General features: G+C 42.1%; 2 protein-coding genes across 2 annotated transcripts in view; one reads left to right on the top strand and one right to left on the bottom strand.

Moving 5' to 3' along the window:
• TG (thyroglobulin) overlaps positions 1-25,298 on the top strand; it is a 165,402-nt gene that overhangs the window by 106,565 nt on the left and 33,539 nt on the right. The window lies entirely within an intron of this gene.
• SLA (Src like adaptor) lies at positions 275-25,217 on the bottom strand. Its single transcript, XM_081949877.1, has 8 exons — positions 25,000-25,217; positions 21,763-21,867; positions 13,837-13,936; positions 9,061-9,147; positions 7,761-7,864; positions 6,047-6,178; positions 2,335-2,467; positions 275-797 (listed from the first exon to the last, which is right to left on the bottom strand). Exons 2-8 carry the CDS (start codon positions 21,824-21,826, stop codon positions 587-589), a joined length of 831 nt encoding a protein of 276 aa, XP_081806003.1. The 5' UTR covers positions 21,827-21,867; positions 25,000-25,217; the 3' UTR covers positions 275-586.

Here is a 25,298-nt window from a genome sequence, read left to right on the forward strand (position 1 = left end):
GGGACATCAGAGGATGAGATGCTTAGATAGTGTCAACAATGCAATGAACACGAATTTGGGCAAACTGTGGGAGACAGTGGAGGACAGGAGGGCCTGGAATGCTATGGCCCATGGAGTCGTAGAGGATCGGACATGACTTAGCAACTGAATAACAACCGAGATGCATGTGAAAAAAATGCCCCGAGTCCCTTTGGTGAGAGGGGGCAGTATAAAAATCGAAATAAAAGGTAAAGGTAAAGGTAAAATAAGATTCCAGGTGAGTGTAAAACAGGTATTGAATTGTTTAAAATATTTTAATATCACGAGAGATGATGTATATACATAAAGTTACACACATGTGCATACTTTTCAGCTTTGTCCAAGGATCATACATGAATAAAGTCCATATTTTACAAGGGAAAACCCCCACCCCATCATGCATAAATAAATATAAATATGGGTATATTTAGGGCATCCGTGAGGTTGGAGATGAGATCTCAGTTATCTAGGAATGATGTCGATGAGATTTCCGAGAGTGCAGGCAACATCTACTCAAAGTGCTAATTCGCATCCGTCTTGGTAACTCCCAAGTTGGCTTTTCTCAGGTTCAGTCCTCATGATATAGGAAACCAGGTTGGGATTGGTGGTTGCTCCGATAGATCATAGACTGGGTCTTTTTGGCTTTCTTTCTCACAAAAGAAGGATTGTCGTCCATAGTTAGGGCAAGGTAAGAGGCGATGCTGTTTCGGAGACCGTAGCTGAGGCCAGAGTCTTCCAATCTGAGCATGTCTGCAATGTCACCGTCACACTCCCTGGACCTTGGGAGAAAAGAAAAGGGGCTTTAAAACTTTCTTTTTTTTTTTTTTTTTTTTTTTTTTTTTTTTTTTAATTTAAATATTTAACTTTTTAATATTTTAAAGGGGGGGGGCATTCACATTTGCGTTTGAAATTCCCGGGTTGGCCTCCTTCCGACCTTTTGCGGGGGTCTTTCTTGAGACTTGCTGACGGCTGAATTCGTAGGAGGCTTGGCTCCAGGACCGTGGAAGGGGTGGATGGGAGTTGTAGTCTGAAGGAATGCCCCAGGCTCCTGGGGATTAAGGCAAAGTCTGCAGGATGGGGCTGCTGAGTCTGTATGGAGGAAGGCTTTAAAAGCTTTAACCTCTGAGCATGTCTAGAATCCATTCTTCTATCCCAGAGTGACCACTGGCCTACATGCAAGAGATACTGAGGTTTGACTCAAAAGGTTTCTTCGCAGATGACCTGCAGGATTCCCGTTAAACAATTCATAAAGAAGTGAGCCATTCTTTTGCTTTAAAACTTTCATGGTTATAGAAGAGAAGATTTGTACAGGGAAGGGTGGGCTTCTAAAGTTGTACCAAGGGGTTCTCTGCCCGGTTGCTGGGTGGGTGGGGGGCATGGTGGGCATGGCCTAGTCAGTCAGCCTGCTGCACCACGGAGGGGGCGTTTTATCCCTCCCCAGGCTCCGGAGGCTTTTTTTGAGCCTCCGGGAGGGCAAAAACGGCCTCCCCAGGCTGTGGAGGCCCTTTGGAGGCTGAAACCGGGCCTGTTTGCAGCCTTCCCGAAGTTCCGGTAGGCCCATTTTTTGCTCTCCCCGAGCCTCTGTGCACCCCCTGCACTTACTTGCATCCAAAACGGGCCGCGTGGGGACTCCTGGGATGGGCGGTGTGGGGTGGGCGGGGCAGGGCCAGCCAGGAGTGGAATTTGGGGGTTCTCCAAACTGCATAGAATCTTAGCTAGAGGTTCTCCCGAACCCCTGCAAACCTCCCATAGCCCATCCCTGAACTTATGTCTGGCTTCAAAGCGTTGTGTAAGACCATGTAGTAAGCAAGCTTGCATTTATTCTACAGGCAGCCCTCAACTTACCAGCATTTGTTTAGTGACCGTTCAAAGTTATGTCACTGAAGAAAGTGACTTATGACCATTTTTCATACTTACGACCATTGCAGCATGGCCAAAATTCAAATGTTTGGTAACTGACTCGTATTTATGATGGCTGCAGTGTTCTGGGACCTTTTGTGACCTTCTGATGAGCAAAGTCAACGGGAAAGCCAGATTCGTTTTACAACCATGTTACTACCTTAAGAAGCGTAGTGATTAACAACTGTGGCAAGAAAGGTCGTTAAATGGGGGCAAAAGTCACTTAATCACAGTCCCGCTTTTAGCGACAGGAATTTCGGGCCCAGCTGGGATTGTAAAATCAAGGGCTACCTGTACCGAATAATTTATTTCCATGGCAAAATTGAGAATTTAGGGCTGTTCCTTCTCTGACTTTTGTTCTATTTCCAGTTTTGGAATAAACTATATCTCAAGAGTCTTATCTTAAACAAGGAGTACCTTTGCATATGATTCCACTTGAAGGTTTTGTTGCGCATCACTACGGGCGGCTCTTGAGCTCTTACTTCCTGGATGGGGGTGTGTTGGGTGAGGCAAGGAGTTGTGAGGATACAGCACAAGCCGTCAGCCACCTCTGCAGATTGAAAGAAAGGCAAAACGCATACAATCAACCTCATTTTAGGCTATCCACTGATACATTGATGTTCCAAGTGACTGTGCAATACTATAAATTCCAGAAATGTATGTATGTATATATGTCTGTGTGTCTGTGTATATGTTGAACTAGCCAATAACCCGGCGTTGCCTGGATATTTATTTATAAGTGGAAAATGCATGGACCAAATGTCATTTCTATTGGATTTTCCCCCTTACCAGAGGGAGCCCCCTTGTGGAGTACTGTGAAGCCGTTACCATAGCATCTCCACTGCACTGTGCAGTAGAAGCCATTTTACAGCAGTACCGTAGAAGCCATTTTAAGGCACAACAGGCCGTATCTTAACAGAACACACACTATATTGATAGATAAATTTGGAAGCGAAACAATACAAGCTACGTCTCTTATTTAATGGGTAGATGGAGCGCCACTCTATACATCTGAATATTTTAAGGAGAAGTTCTTAAAATCCAAGGCCTGGAGACTAAACCATATGAAGAACGGCTGCAGGTTTTGGGTCTAACTAGTGTAAAGAAAAGAAGAATTAGGGGTGACATGGTAGCAGCATTCCAGTATTTGAGGGGGTGCCACAAAGAAGAAGGGGGTCAACTTATTTTGCAAAGCACCAGAAGGCAGGACAGGAAACAATGGATGGAAACTAATCAAGGAGAAAAGCAACCTGCAATTAAAGAGAAACTTCCTAACAGTGAGGACAATTAACCAGTGGAACCTTTGGAAATTGTGGGGCTCCATTACTGAGGTTTTTAAGAAAAGACTGGCCAGCCACCTATCTGAACTGGTATAGAGCAGGAGTGTCAAACTCACGGTCCGATGGCCACGGCCATCTCCGGTTTAACGAAGGGGGAAAAAATGCAATACTTCACGTGATGACAATGTCTTGTGGCCAGTTTGACGTCCCTGGTATAGGGTTTCCTGCTTGAGCAGGGGATTGGACTAAAAGACCAATCAAGGTCCCTTCCAGCTCTACTTCAATTGAAGGAGTAGATTTTAAACTCTTTACCTTTCTTTATAATTTCTTTCTTTATATAAGTCAAATCCAACACTGAAATAGCAGAAGGTGAACTTAAAATAAAAGCAGATGTAAAAGACAGACTAACACAAAGAAAGAACGATAATTCTAGGCTTTCCAATATGCTTTAGAACTGGGCATTCTTTTCTAATCGGTTTGCAGGAAAATCTCTGGACTCTTTAAAGTGCACGGTGAAATTCTCTGCAACGTTGAAGATTAACTGCTACAGTTTTAGCAGCTCCTCCAAATGCGAAAGGATGGCTCCCCCCCCTTTCTTTTCCCTAATGCTATTTTATTTTAAGCACATCTGCAAATAGGAGGAAACGGTTTCCATTGAGATATTAAAAAACAAAACAAAACCCAAAGCTTCAAACAATTTCCAAATGACAGTTTCAGGTGCACATTTGAATCAACTCCGTTTAGGTAATGAGTTTGTGAGGGTGAGTATGGAAAAAAAAAAGATCTAGCTGTGCAAAACAGATTGAGGCTAAAATTAGTTGCTGCTTATCATATGACTTCCACTTTCACATCCTCTATTTTAAATGGTTTTTTTTTTTAAAAAAAGCAAAATGTTTTGAGGTGAGTGATGGAGAAAGAGATTTGTACATGACATCACCGGACAACTGGTGTTTCTAATCCACTGAAGCAGTTTGAAATATAAGCACCGAGTCCTGATATTTATCGATCGCTGGGTGTAAAACCATGGTTTCCTGTTGGGAACGAAGTGAATCTTCAGCTAGCTTGGTTTGTGAGAGAAGTGGCTTGGTTGTTGTTAGGGAAGTTGTGGTTTCACACCATTGAAAATGCATGAGATATTCACTTTAATTAGAACATAGAATAATACAGTTGGAAGGGACTTCGGAGGTCTTCTAGTCCAAACCCTGCTCGAATAGAAGATGATGGCGAACGTATGGCCTTGATGGCGAATGAATACCGTATTTCCCCAAAAATAAGACAGGGTCTTATTTTCTTTTGACCCCCAAAATATTAATTGGGTCTTATGATCGGGGGGTATCGTTTTGGGGTTGCCAGGTAGCTGCTCTCTTGCGAGCAGGTGCCCGAAGAGCCAGGCACAGCCTCAGGGGCCAACGGCTGTATTGCGCAGTATCCCGAAGGCGCCAAGCAACGTGAGCCTTTGCCCCCCTCACCCTGTTCATGCGGCTTGACGCCTTCAGGATACTGCTAGGTCGGTGAGTGCCGCTCTGCCTGGCTGGAGGGGGTTGTCGTCCAGGGAGGGAAAAATGTGGCATGGTCTTATTATCAGCACATGTTGTATTTTTGGGGAAACATGGGAGCAAGCGTGCCACAGGTGGCACACAGAGGCATTTGTTTGGATACGTGAGACGTTGCCCTGTCTTCTCCAGAGCGCACATGCACGCTGGCCAGCTAACTTCGGCCTCCTTTTGAAGCTGTTTTTTTCCCTCCAGAGTCTTCTTTGAAGCCTCTGGAGCACGAAAAACCGGCCCTATGGGCAAAGCGGAACTTCAGGAAAGGGCTTCCAGTTTGCTCATAGGACTGTTTTTCGCCCTCCAGAGCATTCAGGAGCCTTTGGAAGCCTTCCCTGAAGCCTCCGGAGGGCAAAAAACAACCCTATGAGCAATTCGGAAGTGACTTCCGGTTTATCTGTAGGGCCGTTTTTCACCCTCCGGAGCCTTCAAGCTCCGGAGTGCAAAAAATGACCTTATGAACAAATTGGAAGTGACTTCTGGTTTGCTCGTAGGGCCATTTTTCGTCCTCTGGAGCCTTCAGGGAAGCCTCCTGAAGGCCCCTGAAGGCTCCAGACAGTGAAAACTGTTCCTGAACTGCTGGTTTGCCCGTAGGGCCAGTTTTTCGTGCTCCAGAGGGTCTCCGGGGGGGGGAGGCTTTTCTTCACCCTCTCCAGGCTCCTAGAAAGCCCCTGGAGCCTGGGGAGGGTGAAAAAAGGGTGCCAAAAGTGCGTGGGGGGGGAGTGAGTGCACGTCTGCGCGCTGGGTCCATGCTCATAGCATTATGGGTGTGGCATGCCTGCGCACGACCCCCCTGCGCTCCTCCCGCTTTTGGCATGCGAGCCAAAAAAGGTTAGCCATCACTGCCCTATATCATTTCAGAAAAATGATTGTCCAGTCTCTTTTTGAAAGTGACGGAGTACCCGGAACGTTTGAAGACAGGCTGTTCCATTAGCTGATTGCTCTCACTGTTAGGAAATTTCTCCTAGGTTGCTTCTCTCCTTGGTTAGGGGACTGCAAACCCCCATTCCTTCCTAGCACTGATGATGTTACCTAGTTGGGTAATAAAACACCTGCAAGAAAACAACCAAGCTCAGAGAGCACCAAGGATCCTACTTCCCCATATTGTCTAAAACATTATTGGACTTGTTTGTTTGTTTGCTACAAGCACATTAGACCGACTCTAGGGGGACACGTGATTCATTTCTACACCCTCGGTACGACTGAACATTGCATGGACAGAAAATATAAATCCTAGCTAGGATAACTTGACAAGTTGTATTTCTGATCTTGGAAAAGAAGGGGGTTGGAGCTTTCTCTTACCAGAATAGTGGTTTACGAGGTCCTCGAGACACTGAAAGGTTTGCCGAGGGGAGATATAATACCAATTGTTTGGCAAGCGGAAGATCCGGTAATGTTTCACATTTGCGTGCCGGACTGACAGCGAATAAAAACCTGGAGGGAAAGCAAAGTTGCTATAATAAGAGTCCCCATTTATACTTCAGCTGCAACAACAACAACACACGAGCTCACAATAGACACAAACTTATGGTAAACGGCTCCAAACTTGATTGCAGAAAATACGACTTTAGAAACAGAGTTGTCAATGCCTGGAATGTCCTACCTGTGGTTTCTTCCCCAAATCCCCACAACTTTAACCTAAGACTGTCTACTGTCGATCTCACCCCATTCCTAAGAGGTCTTTAAGGGGCATGGATAAGCGCACTAGTGCCTACCGTCCCTATCCTAATATTCCTTTGTATCCCTTGTATAGTCCCTAGATCACTGTTTCTCAACCTTGGCAGCTTGAAGATGTGTGGACTTCAACTCCCAGAACTCCTCACTAGACTCAATCCTTCTTAACATCTGTTTCACACACTTTCTCATTCTTGAGTGTGATGCTCATGTTTGCCCTTTCCGTCAGCTAGATATCTCTCATTGGAAAAAGAGATATATAGGGTTAGCATATTGTTTCCCTGGGTGGGGCCAGCCAGTCCTTGCAACTACCGGTTCAGTGAACTAGATGTAAAATTAGCATCCGGTTCACTCGAACCAGTCCAAACTGGCTGAATCCCGCCCCTAACCTTGTCCTACAAATTTGTCTGTAGCGTTTATACTCTAGGGCAGTGATGGTGAAGCTTTTTTGGCTCCTTGGCCAAAAGCGGGAGGAGCACAGTTGGGTCGTGCAATGGTGTGCCACACCCATAATGCTATGTGTGTGTCCCCCCTGCTTTTGCCATGACTTTTTCATCCTCCCCAGGTTCCAGAGGCTTTCTATGAGCCTGGGGAGGGCGAAAACAGCCTCCCCGCCCCCCGGACGCCCTCTGGAGGCCTCAGGAGCTTTCCTAAAGTCTCTGGAGGGCAAAAAGCGGACCTACGGGGAACTGGAAGTTCAGGAATGGTGACTTGCGGTTTGTCCATAGAGCCGATTTTCGACCTCCGGAGCCTTCGGGGGCCTTCAGGATGCTTCCCTGAAGGCTCTGGAGGGTGAAAAACAGTCCTACGAGCAAACCTGAAGTCTGTTCCTGAACTTGCGGTTTGCCTATCGGGCTGGTTTGTTGCACTCCGGAGGCTTCTTTAGAGGCCATTTTGTGCCCGCCGGAGGCTGAAGCCTCCGGAGGGTGCAAAATGGCCTCAAAAGAAGGCCGAAGTCAGCTGGCCAGTGCGTGCATGCACGCTGGCCAGGTGACAGGGCAATGCCTTGCATGCCCTGACAAATGGCTCCACATGCCACCTGTGGCACGTGTGCCATAGGTTCGCCATCACAGCTCTAGGGCAACATTTCAGACTTGGCAGCTTGAAGATGTGTGTACTTTAACTCTCAGCAAGACTGGCTGGGGAATTCTGGGAGTTGGAGTCCACAGATCTTCAAGTTGCCAAGGTGAAGAAACACTGCTTTAGATGCTGAACTCAATTCCTATCTACCCTAGGCAGTCTAGCCAGCAATCAGGATAGCAGCCCAAGAGCATAGAGTCACTCATACGCTTACTGGTTTGTGAGAAAATAGACCAGGGTTACCTAACCAGCTTTTGCTTACCATTTGTGGTCTCACTTTTTCTAACCATGAAAGAGCCAGCTTTGTTACTTGGAAGGAGCAGAAGTTCTTCAGCTTTTTCTCTGCTGATGCCTTCAAATAACCAGCTGCAGGAAAAGCAAAAGAGAAATAGGTCAGGTTTATACAGGGGGGAAAAGAGAAGATAATTTTGCTCAGCAAAGTGTACAACAGGCTCAGGAAGTCTAAGTAAGATGTCTCATGAAATATTCTAATTTGTACACATCTGGATTTTCCCGCCAGTTGCTGATCGCTATTAGAGAGTGGAAAATGTAATTGATGGGCATATCTCATAGATATAGATGTAGATATAGATATAGATATATAGCTATATATAGATATATAGCTATATAGATATATATAGATACACACATACACACTCACACACGTATGTATGTATGTATGTATGTATGTATGTATGTATGTATGTATGTGTGTTACAACCCCTGGTATGCCCAAATATGGGAGGAAGTTCACTACTCCCTCTTCCTGTCCTTCGGCTCATTACAGAAAACCATCCAGGCAGAAAACCATATTTTTATTTTTAATGTTGCCTTTTTATATTTGTATTGTATTTGTGCTGATAAATAAATAAAGGGAGACTAGTATAGATCTATTTCAAGCTATTTAGCTCTCATCAGCTAGCCATACCCTTACTGGGATTTGAACCTGGGCTGTATTACATATTAGGCTTACTCCTGTATAATATGTAATACAGCCCAGGTTCAAATCCCAGTAAGGGTATGGCTAGCTGATGAGAGCTAAATAGCTTGAAATAGATCTATACTAGTCTCCCTTTATTTATTTATCAGCACAAATACAACACACACACACACACACACACACACACATGGTTGTGTGTGTGTGTGTGTGTGTGTGTTCCAGCATAACAATGGAACACCTCGAGCAATTTCAACCAAACTTGGTACACAAATGACTTACTCTCTGGAAACAAATATTGTGAGGGTAAGACACCCCTAACACCCCTTGGGTATGTGTTCTGTTATGATACAGCCTGTTGTGCCTTAAAATGGCTTCTACTGTACAGCGCAGTGGAGTTGCCATGGTAACAGCTTCACAGTACTCCACAAGGGGGCTCCCTCCCATAAGGGAGAAAATCTAACATTAGAAATTATGTTTGGTCTGGGCATTTTCCCTCTATAAATAAATACCCGGGCAATGCCAAGTTATCAGCTAGTCATATATGAGTACAGAAATGGGCATTTTCAACAGCGTGGGTACGTTAGCCCGTGTAAGCATAGATACACATAAGGAAATTCCTTACCCGTGGTAAACTCTGGCAACACAATTTTCCGGAATATAATTTTCTGTTCCTGTAGTCAGGGAACAAGCTTTCCACCAGACACCCTCGCTGCAAAAGTGAAAAGAGGAAGCTGCTGTCAAAGGCATGGTGAAAACAGTCAGGAATTAAAATTGGTCTCAATCATACAGAATATTTGCAGCAGGTTGAACTGAGGGGTCCTTTGTGCTCTCATAGCGTTATAAAGGATTTTGAAGGATTTCTAGTCCCAGAAGCTAGAAATAAAATATATCCTGCAATTTGATTTTTTTTTCTGGAAAACTTACCCAGTTACCTTAAAATGATCAAGACAGACCTATTATCTCATAGTTGTCTCTCTGTCCGTCTGTCTGTCTGTCTGTCTGTCTATCTATCTATCTATCTATCTATCTATCTATCTATCTATCTATCATCTATCTATCTATCTATCATGACTTACTCTCTGGAAAAATATACTGTGGGGGTAAGACACCCCTAACACCCCTCAGGGTGTGTGTCTGTGTGTGCTCTAGCATAACTCTGGAACACGTGGGCTGCTGAAATGAAAAGGAATGAATTATATCTATAGTGTTCAATCACAGTACTTTTGACAGTGATAGTGTGCATTTTGGTTCAAGTTCGGTTAAGATACAGCCTGTTGTGCCTTAAAATGGCTTCTGCTGCACAGCATAGTGAAGTTGCCATGGTAACGGCTTCACAGTATTCCACAAGGGGACTTCCTCTGGTAAGGGGGATTTGTTCTGGGCAACGCGGCGTTGATGAGATAAAATCAAGCAGTTTTTGCTAGTTTTTCATGCTTTACAGGTGGATCTCAACTTATGACCACAACTGAGCCCAACATTTATATTGTTCAGTGAGAAATTTGTTCAGTGAGTTTTATCCCATTTTACAAACTTTTCTCGCCACGTTTGTTAAGTGAATCGCTGCAGTTGTTAAATTAGTAATACCGTTTGTTAAGTGGATCTTGTTTCCTCATTGACTTTGCTTGTCAGAAGGTCACAAAAAGAGATCACAGGCAAGCTGTTCCACTGATTAATTGTTCTAACTGTCAGGAAGTTCTAAGTTGCTTCTCTCCTTGATTAGTTTCCACCCATTGTTGCTTGTTCTACCCTCAGGTGCCTTGGAGAATAGTTTGACTCCCTCTTCTTTGTGGCAACCCTGAGATATTGGAACACTGCTATCATGTCTCCCCTAGTCCTTCTTTCTATTCAGCTAGACATACCCAGTTCCTGCAACCATTCTTCATATGTTTTAGTCTCTTGTTGCTCTTCTCTGCACTCTTTCTAGAGTCATACAGTGAAGTTCATGTTTAGGCTCAGATTTAAAGAAAGGTATAGACGGAAAGAACATGCTAATTTTAGCAGATTCCAAAACGGTGGAATCGTTGTATGCATTAGTTTGAGTGCCTTGACCCGTAATGCCATCAAGGAATTTTAAGAGCAGGCACTTAAAAGTCGATGGACCCTATTTCTGCATACTTTCCTCATAGGAAACAACTATTTGCCCTGTAGGTACCCTACTATTAAAGGGACCCACAACTCTTAGCATATTCTGAAAGCTCTCGTGACGTTTGTTTGTGTGCCCAGCAGTGTCATAACAGGAAGAGGAAAGTTCCATCCAGTCTCGACTGCCACACTTGTCAGTTGTGAGCTCAAACGCTTGACTGGTACACGAAAGGTACATTGCAAGAAAATAAATGTTTATTTTGGGGCCTGGTTTAAAACTGTCCATCATCAACACACCTGATCACCTGGTTTGAAAGACCTGTGTGGAGACAAATAGCTACTTTCTTGGCAATTTACACAAGGGTGACGGTGGGCTGTTTCCTCTTTGCACACTCAAAAGGCGGATTCTTTCATCTTCGTGGTTTTGTTTTGTTTTTTTAAGGTAGAAGGAAAGAGGAGGAACATTGGTTGGAAACAAACCATACTGATTGTCATTTGTGATGTCAGGAAAGGCAAGAATTTCCTTCCACAATTTAGAGACTAGAGAACCTATATGGTTTTTCCATCAATGTCTGTTTTAATTCCTTTAAAAAAAACACGTAATGATTAAAAGGTAAAGCTTCCCCTCCCACATATGTGCTAGTCGTTCCCGACTCTAGGGGCGATGCTCATTTCCATTTCAAAGCCAAAGAGCCAGTGCTGTCCGAAGATGTTTCCGTGGTCATGTGGCCGGCATGACTAAACGCCGAAGGCGCACAATACAATACAATACAATAGTAGAGTTGGAAGGGACCTTGGAGGTCTTCTAGTCCAACCCCCTGCCTAGGCAGGAAACCCTATACCGTTTCAGACAAATAGCTATCCAACATCTTCTTAAAGACTTCCAGTGTTGGGGCATTCACAACTTCTGGAGGCAAGCTGTTCCACTGATTAATTGTTCTCACTGTCAGGAAATTCCTCCTCAGTTCTAAATTGCTTCTCTCCTTGATTAGTTTCCACCCATTGCTTCTTGTTCTACCCTCAGGTGCTTTGGAGAATAGTTTGACTCCCTCTTCTTTGTGGCAACCTCTGAGATATTGGAATAATGCTATCATGTCTCCCCTAGTCCTTCTTTCTCTTAAGCTAAACATACCCAGTTCCTGCAACCGTTCTTCATATGTTTTAGTCTCCAGTCCCCTAATCATCTTTGTTGCTCTTCTCTGCACTCTTTCTAGAGTCTCCACATCTTTTTTACATCGTGGCGACCAGAACTGAATGCAGTATTCCAAGTGTGGCCTTACCAAGGCATTATAAAGTGGTATTAACACTTCACGTGATCTTGATTCTATCCCTCTGTTGATGCAGCCTAGAACTGTGTTGGCTTTTTTGGCAGCTGCTGCACACTGCTGGCTCATATTTAAATGGTTGTCCACTAGGACTCCAAGATCCCTTTCACAGTTACTACTACTGAGTATGGTATCACCTATACTGTACCTGTGCATTCCGTTTTTGTTGCCTAAATGTAGAACCTTACTCTTTTCACCATTGAATTTCATTTTATTAGATAGTGCCCAATGTTCAAGTTTGTCAAGATCCTTCTGTATCTTAAGCCTATCTTCTGGAGTGTTGGCTATTCCTGCCAGCTTGGTATCATCTGCAAATTTGATGAGTTCCCCATTTATTCCCTCATCCAAATCATTGATGAAGATGTTGAAGAGTACTGGGCCTAAAACAGAGCCTTGGGGTACTCCACTGCATACTTCCCTCCATGTAGATGCAGTTCCATTGAGAACTACACAGAACGCTGTTACCTTCCCACCAAAGGTGGTTCCTATTTTTCTACTTGTATTTTTTACGTGTTTCGAACTGCTAGGTTGGCAGAAGCTGGGACAAGTAACGGGAGCTCACTCCATTACTCGGCGCTAGGGATTCGAACCACCGAATGTCTGACCTTTCTGATCAACAAGCTCAGCATCCCTACCCCACCCAGTGCTAATTTTCTGTTTCCATCAATTCTTCTTGCTTTCAAGGGTCTTCTTCAGCTGGCTTCTGCAGCCCATACAGTTAATCTTAGAATTAGAACTACAATTGGGCTGGAATTTTAGTTGTAAGACATGACAGTAAGCTGAGGCACCCTTATGATCAGACTGGATTTTATGACCATTTTTAACAATGGTTGTTAAAGTCGTATGCAGTCGTAAGTCTGAATTCATTCTCCTGAATGAGCATTAATTTTTAGCTGTAAACTGGCAAAAAACGTTGCAGATCATAGCGATTGTGAGATGCTAGAATCAGTTGTGAATGGTTGCCTAATTTGTTCATTTTGTCAACAAATCACTTAGAACTTAGAATAACTTTATTGTCACTTTAAATGTAAATCAATCGACATACATTAAAATGAAATTTTCATTGCATACAACCTTCAAAGGGTCATCACCTCCAATACACATTACATAAACATGACAAAACTAACCAACCAATAAATAAAATAAATCAGGGATAAAGTATGGAAATACTTTACTAAACACTTATCAAAATATATGAGAAATTATGCTGCTGTAATTCTTGAGTTCAAAAAAGCAGCCAAATTATTAGTTAAGCAAAGAACAAAAGTGGAGTAAAATCTACCTTTAACAATATTATTAACCAATTTCGTTCTTTTTATTTTGCACAATGACAATAAAGACTATACTATACTATTAAAATGATATGGAAGGATGGTAAAATTGAATTTACTAAATTCTTGACCTTTATTGCAATTGAGTGGGGGAGGATTTTTTCCACCTCTTTTTGGTGGGGATGGATGGAAGAAAACCTTAAAAGAGTTAGAAATCTATTTCTTATACAATACAATACAATAGCAGAGTTGGAAGGGACCTTGGAGGTCTTCTAGTCCAACCCCCTGCCTAGGCAGGAAACCCTATACCGTTTCAGACAAATGGCTATCCAAGACCCTATACCAAACCCTGTACCGTTTCAGACAAATGGCTATCTTCAAATATAACATCTGCTCTAAAATATATATAACATTAACACAACGTAGCCAAACCATATAAGAAAATACATATGAAAACACAACTTTTATAATCCCAAAGGTGCTTTTTCAAGAGGCAATTGGACGTTCTGGTTTTTCTTTGAAGATGTTTCACTTCTCATCCAAGAAGCTTCTTCAGCTCATCCAGGAAGCTTCTTGGAGGAGAAGTGAAATCTCTTCAAAGAAAAACCAAGAAAGTCCAGTTGCCTCTTGAAAAAGCACCTTTGGGACAACCATGACCTGGATGATTGAGAATCTCCATAGCCACAACTTTTATAACACAAACAAAATTTGCATACTTACTCTGATAGCACGCGTAGTTTTTCCCCAACTTGAAATATAGGCTGGCTTACATCCGGCGTAGGGTAGTCATAGAGTACAGCGAGAAAATCACTTCTCTGGCCTGCAGAATCAATCAATCAGTCAGTCATCAATCAGTTACTACAATGTAAGGTATAGTTGCTTGAGTTTGATTAACATGCTCTGCAAAACAAAAGTTTAAAGTCCCTGAAGGGCCAGATGTTAGAGGAGGCATCTAATCAGTTTGTGAAGTGTGATGGCCTTCCAGATGCATTCAAGGATCTCACAAGGAAGGATTGGTGGGAATTGTCCTCTTGTTATTGTGATCTCCTAGCAATTAATATTCATTCCATTAATTTGTGTCCTTGTTTCATTCCAACTACTTAGCAGTTATGTATTAGTAGAATAGTAAATGTCATTAAGTCACTGTCAACTCCCTGGTGTTGTCATAGTAGAAAGGAGGGGGAGTATATCCCACGCATACTGACGGCTGAAGTCAGATCTCAGATTACTGCAGCTGGCTTGAAAGGGGTGCACCTTACAGGGGAATGTGATCGTGACCAGACTGAGGGGAGGGAAGGAACAGGGGTAAAATTCAGAAGAAAAATCAAATAAAGCACAGGCTCGACTGCGAACAGATATTGCTTAAAGAAGTGCCTAATAAATTACTGGTTTTGTATTAAAAAAAAACTTGACTCGATCATTATGAATGAATTAGGGCATCATTAGGAAATTTGATAGTCGCACTAAAAGAGACTGCATTTATAGAGAATGTTGTGTTAACCTGTACGGTTACAATCACAAGATAGCAAACTGGTTTTATTAGATTGCTTAAACAGCATATTGTGGTCTTGCTCAGGGTGTCAGATCAAATTTAGATTTAACAATAGCGCCATGGGAAATTAAAAAGTAGAAGAAGGCAGAAAACTATATAAGAAAAGAAAACCATATCAGAAAACTATATAAGAAGGCAGAAAAATCAAGAAAGCATTCAGGGAAGCTGTTAAGTCAAGATCCTCTGGTTTGATAAAAGGAAGGAAGGAAGGAAGGAAGGAAGGAAGGAAGGAAGGGAGAGAGAGAGAGAGAGAGAGAGAGAAAGAAAGAAAGAAAGAAAGAAAGAAAGAAAGAAAGAAAGAAAGAAAGAAAGAAAGAAAATACTTAAAAACTTCCAGTGTTGGAGCATTTACAACTTCTGGAGGCAATTTGTTCCACTGATTAATTGTTCTGTCAGGAAATTTCTCCTTAGTTCTAGGTTGCTTCTCTCCTTGATTAGTTTCCATATAAATAACAGTTGTTGAAATTGGGTATGTCTAGTTTAATGTAAAGAAGGACTAGGGGTGACATGATAGCAGTATTCTGATATCTAAGGGCTGCCAGAAAGAAGAGGGGGTCAACCTATTCTCCAAAGCATCTGAACTGAAGGCAGGACAAGAAGCAATGGGTGGAAACTAATCAATGAGAGAAGCAACCTAGAAACAAGGAGAAATGTCCTGATAGAACAATGAATCTGTAGAACAATTTGCATCCAGAAGTTGTAAATGCTCCAACACTGGAAGTTTTAAAGAAGAGATTGGATAACCATTTGTCTGAAATGGTACAGGGTCTCCTGCTTTAAGCAAGCTTTGGACTAGAAGACCTCCAAGAGCCCTTCCAGCTCTGTTATTCTGTCACCAGAAGTAGAGCCACTCTATTTCCCGATTATATGTTTCCATTTGGCAACAGAGGGGGTGCAAGATTTCATAAATGTGTACACTTCCTCCTCCACTACTACCAAAGTAACTGTGGGCTTTTCATCTTCAGCTGCAAGATAATAGGTGGACAACTTATGCAACTACTTATGAGACATGATAGCATTGTTCCAATATCTCAGGGGCTGCCACAAAGAAGAGGGAGTCAAACTATTCTCCAAAGCACCTGAGGGTAGAACAAGAAGCAATGGGTGGAAACTAATCAAGGAGAGAAGCAACTTAGAACTGAGGAGAAATTTCCTGACAGTTAGAACAATTAATCAGTGGAACAGAAAATGCCTCCAGAAGTTGTGAATGCCCCAACACTGGAAGTCTTTAAGAAGATGTTGGATAGCCATTTGCCTGAAACGGTATAGGGTTTCCTGCCTAGGCAGGGGGTTGGACTAGAAGACCTCCAAGGTCCCTTCCAACTCTACTATTGTATTGTATTGTATTGTATTGTATTGTATTGTATTGTGAGAGGCAATGGCAATGTTAAGCTTCTTTTGGTTGTGGACTTGATGGTGTAGGGCTTCCTGCCTAAGCAGGGGGTTGGACTAGAAGGCCTCCAAGGGCCCTTCCAACTCTGTTATTTTATGATGAATTCTATGATGAATATTTTATAGAATATTTTAGTCTGAGAGAGGGGCCTTCCCACAGTGCTGCATGGTGAAAAAAAAGTTGGCATTGACATTTTAATCAAGAAAAATGTCATGCACGAAGAATCAGGGCCACAGGTTAATGTCTAGTTAAGTTGATTTATTGCTGAAGCCTGTGCACAAAAATCTAGTTACTGGAGTTCCGGTTCCGGCGGCGGCGGCGACGGGCAGCTCTTTGCCCGCTCCGGCTCCCCGGTGGGCTTCCCCACTTCTTGGGGGGCACAGGACACCCCGCAGAGGGGTCCTGCCGGAGGGGCGGCATCGCGGAGGTCTCCTGCAGCGGCGGCAGCCGGCGGGGGCTCTCTCGCGCGCCCAAGGCACCGGGGAGCAAGCTCGGAGGGCGCATCGCGTTTCCACGCCTCGCGCCTCGCTACAAGCCGACTGGAGAATGCTACAATTGAAGGAAGCAGCTGCGGTGCGGTGAGGTTGCCTCTCTCTTCATCCCTTACTTTGCATGAAGATTTGATTCAGCTTTTAAAACTTTAAAACAACTTTCGGAGCATTTTGGAGGTGCGGCTGGAGGGAGGGGGGTTTCCCCCCCCCCCTTGGACAAGCGGCAAGAAACAATTTTGCTCTCAGCCCCCGGGGAAGGAGGAGGGGGGAGAGCCAACGAATGAAGCCTCACTTAGGCTGAGATGATTTTCTTTTCAATTTAATTTTACATATTACAATGATTTGAGGACTTTTGGAACTTTCTAAAACTTTGTTACGCCTCTGTGCCCAAAACTGGCAGGGCAAGATGGCACACTTCCGTTGTCTTTATGAACTCTGAAACTTGACTCCACCTTTAAAATTCAGGCTTCCGGTCTTTGTCTCCGTGTCTCCCAGAGGAACCTCTTGTGGATTGGTATTTTTTTAACCTTCTAGGGGAAATTTTCTATCTATTGCCAGACTTATTGGAGAGATTCTCTTCTGCCTGGTTATTCTGCTCCCGGATCCACCTGGCTACCCTTCTTTTCTAATTGCTTACTTCATATTTGGACTGAACTTTTAACGTTATAAAGGATGGCATCTAAAAGACCCCCTCCTGGAAAACCTGGCTTTGCCACTTCTGCTCCAACATCCGCAACATCCAGTCCAGCCACACAGTCAAAGATAACAGAACTGATGCAACATAAGACTACAGAGATGGACTTTCAACAAATGCTTCAACAAATTCTACAGGGCCAGGAGGAAATCAAGAAACAGTTAAGGGAAATGAAAGATGAAATTAAAGAAAATCAAGCCCAAATATATAAGAACTCACAAAGACTGAATCTTGTGGAAGGGGGGGTGGAGGAGGTGAGGGGGGGGGTGGAAGCCGTGCAGAAAGGGAACAAAGATCTTGACATCCAACAGATGAAATTAGAATTTGAGAGAATGTCCTATTATCTTAGATTTCAAAATGTTATAGAAGAAGATGGGGAAAATATAAGGGACATCATGACAAACATTCTGGCTGACTATACACACAAAGAAAAACAACAGATGGGGTGGGATATAGATCTGGTTTATAGAGTGAACTCAGCTTATGCTAGAACACACAATTTACCCAGGGAGGTTCACATTAAATTCCTTAGAAAAACCACAAGAGATGAAATTCTGGGTGTACAAAGGGGGCAAGCATTGACATATCATGATATGGAGATAACCATTCTGAAGCAGATCCCTAAGAAGATTAGAGAAAAAAGAAAAAATTATTCGCAATTAGCGAATAAATTATACCAGAAAGGGGTGTGGTTTAGATGGTTGATGCCTGAAGGTATGCTGATATTCTGGGAGGAGACAAGAATCAGAATTAATTCACCCATAGAGGCGCAGGCCTTTATGGAAAAAAATAAAACACTCCTAGAGAAACCACCAGACACTACAACGGACACGCAGGACACGGGAGGGGCCAGAGCTCTGCCAGTGGAGGGAGATGGGGCAATAGCAAGAAGACTCAGATCACAGAAATAAATATGAAAATCATATTATTATAAATTGACCGAAAGTGAAAATGGAATTATATTTGGATTTTATATTGTAATGTTTAATTTGATTGAATTTAATAATAGAACTAATATGCTGATTATAATCAATTATATACTAATGCATTATATATAAATGTACGCTATGGGTATGGAGGGAGGGGGGCCTCACACACTTTGCAACTGCCAAAATTTGTATACCTGTCCATTTACCCTTTTCCCTATAAATTTTGAAAAACCAATAAAATTTTATTACAAAAAAAATCTAGTTACTAATGGTCAGCACTAAATTGATTCTAGATAAGAGTCTGTGGAAATCAAGAGGGTTTGATCGCTTATGGAAACAGAATGACTCCAGGCTAATTCCTCTTTTGATTCCATCCTTAGGCTCTTCCCGTCCCTTTGCTACAAAAAATAAGCTATGGTCATTAGGTCTGTGAATTAATTAAAACTTGCGGGAAAAGAGAACACTATTTTCCCTCGCTATTGTACAAGTAGAATCTCATAAATCAATCCATAACTTAAACAGCTACAACAGGTTGTTAGATGGTTTGCATGTTTATGGAGATGTTAGAAGAAAGACAGGAAGGAAAGTATTGATCTGGCCTTACATAGTGAAATAGCCAAGAAAGCTAAATACAAACTGGATCTGATCATCTCATTAGAATTTTTTTTTAAAAAAAGATCTTTGTTCTTTTGACTGAAGACGTATTTTAAAAGAACAATCTGTAATAGTCTTATCAAGCATCAACAGACTTCAGTGTCGACTTTTTTTTTTTTTAAAGGCTTTAATGTTAGAACATGAAATGATGGACGGATAAACAGCTGCAGTCAAAGTCGATGTAGTTTTAAGTAGTGGAAAATGAGCGAGGAGGGGAAAATAAGTAGGCCCCATAATTCATTCCAAGAAATGTTCAACTACTTCATGTAAATCGAAACAGTTATTTGCTGAAAACTGCATTTTTTTTTACATTTTAAGTGCAATTTAAAAATTGAATACCAAATACTTAATTTAGGGTGAACTTGTACATAAATATGTGCAGTACAGTAGTCCTCAACTTACAACAATTCATTTAGTGACTGTTCAAAGTTACAATGGTGCTGAAAAAAGTGACTTATGACCATGTTTCACACTTCATTCATTCATTTCATTCATTTATTAAATTTATAGACCGCCCCCTCTCCCCAAGGGACTTACAACCATTACACTGTTACGTTCCCACGATCACGTGATTTACATTTGGATGCTTGACAGCTGACTCACATTTATGACGGTTGCAATGTCCCGGAGTCATGTGATCAGAAAAGTCATAAAATGAGGCAAAACTCGCTTAACAAATTTCTCACTTAGCAACAGAAATTTTGGGCTCAATTGTGGTCATAAGTTGAGAACTACGTGTAGTAGAAGTTATAATATTTGAAAACGTCTTTCAAATATGCTTACTTATAGCATAGAATAAATGAGCTGAAAGGGACCTTAGAGGTCTTCTAGTCCAGCCCCCTGCTCAAGCAGGAGAATCTATAGTATTTCAGATAAGTGACTGTCTAGTCTCTTCTTAAAAACATCCAGTGATGGAGCACCCATTTAAGGAAAAATAGCACAAAGAGATATGAATGTTTATCAAGATTAAAAGTAAGGGAAAGAACAAAGTTAAATTGAGTCATCTTTTAGCCTGATTATCATTTTTGACTCCTCACAGTTTGAGTCAAAAAAATAAAAATGGCCTTCTAAAACAGCATCCTCTTATTCATTAACCTTTCCATTCATTCATTTGGATACTCTTCCCTTCCATTCAGCTAAAGGCTTAACATAACCCGCCATACTTTTGGTGAAAGAAAGCAATAAAATGCAACTAAATGGAAGTATGCAAATGGTGTGGTTGAACTTAATTTGAATTCTAGTAAGAGAATTGAAACAAAAGGGGTGCATCTAACACAGGGAGTCCTTGAATTATGGCCACAATTCAGCCATACGTTTTTGTTGCGGAGGCAGTCGCAAAATGAGTTCTTCAACCTTTCTTGCCCCAGTTATTAAGTGAATCACTGCAGTTGTTAAATTAGTAACATGTTTGTTAAGTGAATCTGGCTTCCTGTCAGGCATGCCTCCTTCAATATCCAAGAAAGAAAAACCTCAACTCCATTGGAATAGAGATAAAGTACTTTTACTAGATATGTATTGAAAGCAACAAAAAGGAAAGCAAGATCTGAGCCAAAAAGGCGCAAACAAGTACATATCAAATGATTGCCAAGCCCCCTCCCTCCAGTTACCCCAGCCCAGAGTCCAGTTTGCAACTCCCTAAGGTGTCATGTGGGGTGCATTTTCAAAAGGCCTCGTCAGGTTGGTATTCGAGATGGTTGGCCTTGACTAAGTCCAAACATCAGCCATCAGCATGCACAGAAGATGGTGAGAACAGAACTCCCTTCTACACAACTCCTCCTGTACCATATAATTCCCCTTATGCAACACAACGGTCATAAGTCATTTTTTTCAGAGTCGTCGTAACGTCAAACGGTCACTCAACAAATGGTTATAGGTCGAGGCCTACCTGTGCTTGGGGTAAACTGTTGGGATCTGGTGAGCCAGAGATGTAGAGAGAAATCATATCAGAAGCGAGGTTGGCTGTAGCTTGAAAGGTAAGCCTTTGTAGATACAAGTCAAAATAACGATAGGCAGACTGGGGGAATATGGCATGCAACCAGTTCAAACTGGAAGAAGACGAGAGAGCCTTGGTGCTTTCTCCTTCTTCCCCAATTAAAAAAAAAAAGGAAGCCATTTCTCAGAAGAACCCTCACCCGAGCAAGGCAACATAAAACATAGGCCTACTTGGTAGAAAAGGAGAACTACGCAGAAGGGAATTGTGCAGAATTAAAACAACAGCTATCTAATTCAACTGCCTATCACGCAAAATGTGGAGACTCTAGAAAGAGTGCAGAGAAGAGCAACAAAGATGATTAGGGAACTGGAGGCTAAAACATATGAAGACAGGTTGCAGGAACTGAGTATGTCTAGTTTAATGAAAAGATAGACTAGGGGAGATATGATAGCATTGTTCCAATATCTCAGGGGTTGCCACAAAGAAGAGGGAGTCAATCTATTCTCCAGGGCACCTGAGGGTAGAACAAGAAGCAATGGGTGGAAACTAATCAAGGAGAGAAGCAACTTAGAACTGAGGAGAAACTTCCTGACAGTTAGAACAATTAATCAGTGGAACAACTTGTCTCCAGAAGTTTTGAATGCCCCAACACTGGAAGTCTTTAAGAAGATGTTGGATAGCCATTTGTCTAGGCTTTCCTGCCTAGGCAGGAGGTTGGACTAGAAGACCTTCAAAGTCCCTTCCAACTCTGTTATTCTAAATTCTAAATTCAAAAGAGTCTGAAACACCAGCTGAAGGGGACCATGGGGAAGAGGCCAACATTCGGCCACTGGGACCCCAACATTTGGTGGGCTACCAAGCATCGATGCCAACTATGATGTCATGGGACATTGTAGACTAGTTGTCTACAGGAATATATTTCTAGTTATCATTCCATTTCTGTACTTTTTCCCCTTTCCTATGTCCTCTTGAATCATAGTTTAAAAAAAAGATCACCTACCTGATTGCCAAGGTGTATTCTTCACTTCAGGTGTCGTTTTCAGTATTTTGATAGCATTCCCCATTGTTTTTCTCTTCCTTCCAAATGATTTCCTCCACCCCAGAACTAGGGAAAACAAACATGAAAAGTTCAATCACATCAGATTTTTTAAAAGATAATTTTTTCAAACTTGGCATATGAAGAAGGTAGTTATTATTTTGTAGGATAGATAGAAAGCTTGATGAGAACTTGTGGTCCAATATTTATCTACAGGGGGTTGGACTAGAAGACCTCCAAGGTCCCTTCCAACTCTGTTATTCTATTCTATACATATACACACACTGGAGTGTTCAAGTTTACAAAACTATTTTAATCTTTCTTGTGTCCGGTTGTCGGATGCTGTCTCCAGTTTTCTTGGCAAGGATTTTCAGAAATAGTTTGCCATTGCTTTCTTCCTAGGACTAAGGGAGAGTGACACCCAGTTGACTTTGTGTCCAATGTGAAAATAAAACCAAAGGTCTCCCTTTTCTAGCCTGATGTCTTAATCAGTACATCAACTGGCTCTCAACTGTGATATTACAACAATCTGAATAATGATGAGTGCATTCTCCATATGCCAACTTTTGTAAACATTCTATTTTGAACAAGACCCTTCTAACTTCTCAGGACCCTGTAAAATACACCCAGAAGAGATATCTGTTGAGGGATACCTGATAAAAGTCTATGTTTATGCTCTATTTTCCCAGTCTGAAGGAGATGAAATATTGGTCTTGCTACAGGAAGAATTCTGATGAAACAATAGAGGGGAAAATCGAAATAAGAGCAGGTGGAAATCAACCATTGAAGGAATAGATGAGATCACCTTTGCTGTTTTTTTAGCCAGGACTTGATAAGTATTTATTGAAGTTGTACACTAAGCAAGGAATTGAATGTGATCACCCAAATGGCCTTCTTCCAACTCTAGGATCTCTGAGAAATCCATGAAATAGATCAAGTGCCTCGAATCCTGCAGGAGTTTTCAACCCAAATTAGACCTGCTTCTCCAGTTCCAGATATTTAAAAATCGTAAAGAGGTCCCAAGAACAGCTGTATTTCTAAATGAATAAGCTTGTTTAGTTTGTCTTCTCCAACAACTCTTCTTTTATTTATTTTTATTTACTTTTATTTATTTTATTTGTCAAACATGTACAAGATAACAGGTGTAAGTATAAACATGGATATGAACAAAGGAAATGCGTACAAAAAAATTGGGACAGTAGGACAGGGATGGTAGCCACGCTGGTGCGCTTATGCACAGCCTTATCCTTATGCTTATGCTACAGCTTATGCTTTTTCCATTTAATATTTCTTTTAAAACTCCACGCAGGGTTAATCCAAATTATGTGGTGGTAAAGAAAAAAAAGTAAGGTTTAATATTGACCTCCTTTTCTTGGGGAAATAGGAGGGAGAATAAAAGAGAAAAATAAAAGTCAAGACTGTGAAATGAAATTGTCTCATCTAAAGTCTGTTGGTCTGGAATCCTGGATGGATACGGCCTTGCTAAGAGAGATGTGTGTTTATTTGGTTTAACAGATGCATTGAAGCGTTTCTTAATTTAGTTTTGAAACTGAAATGAACATACTCACTTTTCTATTTGGGTGTGTTTTCCGGCTCCTTCACACCGATAGGTGTTAAACTACGTATGAGTCAATTCTTAACATCAGATTGTTAATTCATTTGGGCTCAATTTCCCCACAATCTCAGTGAATCCCCACAATTGTTCTGAAGTAGCCCAAAGACAGCGTGGAAGGCAATTCCAAAGAGAATTTGGGGGTTCGTGATGTCTGCGAAATTCACCCCGATTTTGCTTCTGAGAAGCAGGTGTGACAGGGGCTGGATTGCGGTTTTTTTCCCATGAGAACTTTAAAAATGGATCAAAGGTGATACGAAGTGGGCGTGGGTGTTTTTTTCCCCCTTTCTGCCTCTGAAATAGAAGCAGCCTTGCCTTTCCACCCCCAACATTTTCTGCCCTGAGTTAGGGACAAATTATGCATGAGATTTTCCACCCAGTCCAAACCTAATACACATTTCTTTTGGAGTGTGTTCAAGTCACTGGTGACCTCTGGTGACTTCCCAGACAATTCCTTACAGTTTCTTGGCCAGGTTTCAGAAATGATTTGCCATTGCCTCCTTCCTAGGGCTGAGAGAAAGTGGCTGGCCCAAGGTCCACCCAGCTGACTTTATGCCTATGGCAGAAATAGAAGGCACAATTTCCTGATTTCTAATCTGATGCCTTGACCACTTGACCAAGCTGGCTCTCAATCCACATAGAGGTCAACTATCTACAACATATTTGGGTAGGCCTTTGAAAATTGCTTTGGTTTCAGAAGTTGTGGGTACTCCAACACTGGAGGTTTTTAAGAAGAGATTGGACAACCATTTGTCTGAAATGCTGTAGGGTTTCCTGCTTGAGCAGCGGATTGGACTAGAAGACCTCCAAGGTCCCTTCCAGCTCTTTGTTATTCTGTTATTCAACACAGTCTTCCTTCCTCCAAGCAAGTCCATCTTCTCTTGACTATTTCTATCACAGTTTCTTTGTTGACTTTTGTCTAAAAAGACAATGCCCCTCTTCCAAGCAAAGTTGGAAGATCTTCCACAGGTACAGATCACTTGTCCTCTGAATCCAATCGAATCATCTCCCAATGGGAGAACAGCAACCAAGGTGACAAATTTTGTGCTTGATTTCTCTTCTGTGGATACTGCCTGTTTGTTCAAGGAGGGTAGGTAAACAGATCCTAGCAGTCTGAAGAGGGTCAGGTGGTCCAGGAAGCATCTGAGGTCTTCCCATAGCTGATGTGTCAAAGTAGGCAAGTATCTGGAGATAACGTCTCTTGGTGTCCACAGTGAAAAGAGGCATGTAGGTAGCTGCCTTCCTCTTCTGCTCTCTAGTGTTGCAATCCTTTTTCCTGGGAACAAGTGAGGACTTAAAGGAATGATGGCGATGGAACAGAATTCTGTTCTCTTCATCTGTGGAACCCATTTGGATGAAAAAAAAAACGCCACATTCCCACATCTCTGGTTGCTTTTAATGAGTAGGACCTTCTACCGAAGTACCTCAGATCCAAAACTCTTTGTAAAACGCAAAACGATTACTGAAACCCTGAACTCTTGTTAGAGATAAATCTTTTCCAACATCTTTGGATTTAAGCCAGAGATCTTTATGTTATGAGTAGAGGGAGGGAATCTTTCTACCTGGAGATGGGTAAAATGGATCCTTACCTTGTCTTCAGATGTCAACCATTGTGTCTTCCTCTCAATGTTTTTATTCTGTCTCGCTTTACCTCTGGGAAACAGCTGTCCCTCAGTGTGAAAAGTCTACTCAGAAGGAACTGCAGCTTCAGAACTGACAGCAGCTGACCCCAAAATAGGACTTTGGGGAAGTTCAGTCTATCTTGTAGTGCAGCACTGGTTAAGCAGACCACACACTTCCTTTTAGAAATACGGAAGGCTTCTGTGTACTTGCAAGAGATGTGGTTCCTGTCACTTGCAACGGAGGAGGATGGCTAAAGGGGAGTTGG

The sequence above is a fragment of the Natrix helvetica genome (assembly GCF_964273705.1).
Source record: "Natrix helvetica genome assembly, chromosome: 4".
NCBI lineage: Eukaryota > Metazoa > Chordata > Lepidosauria > Squamata > Natricidae > Natrix > Natrix helvetica.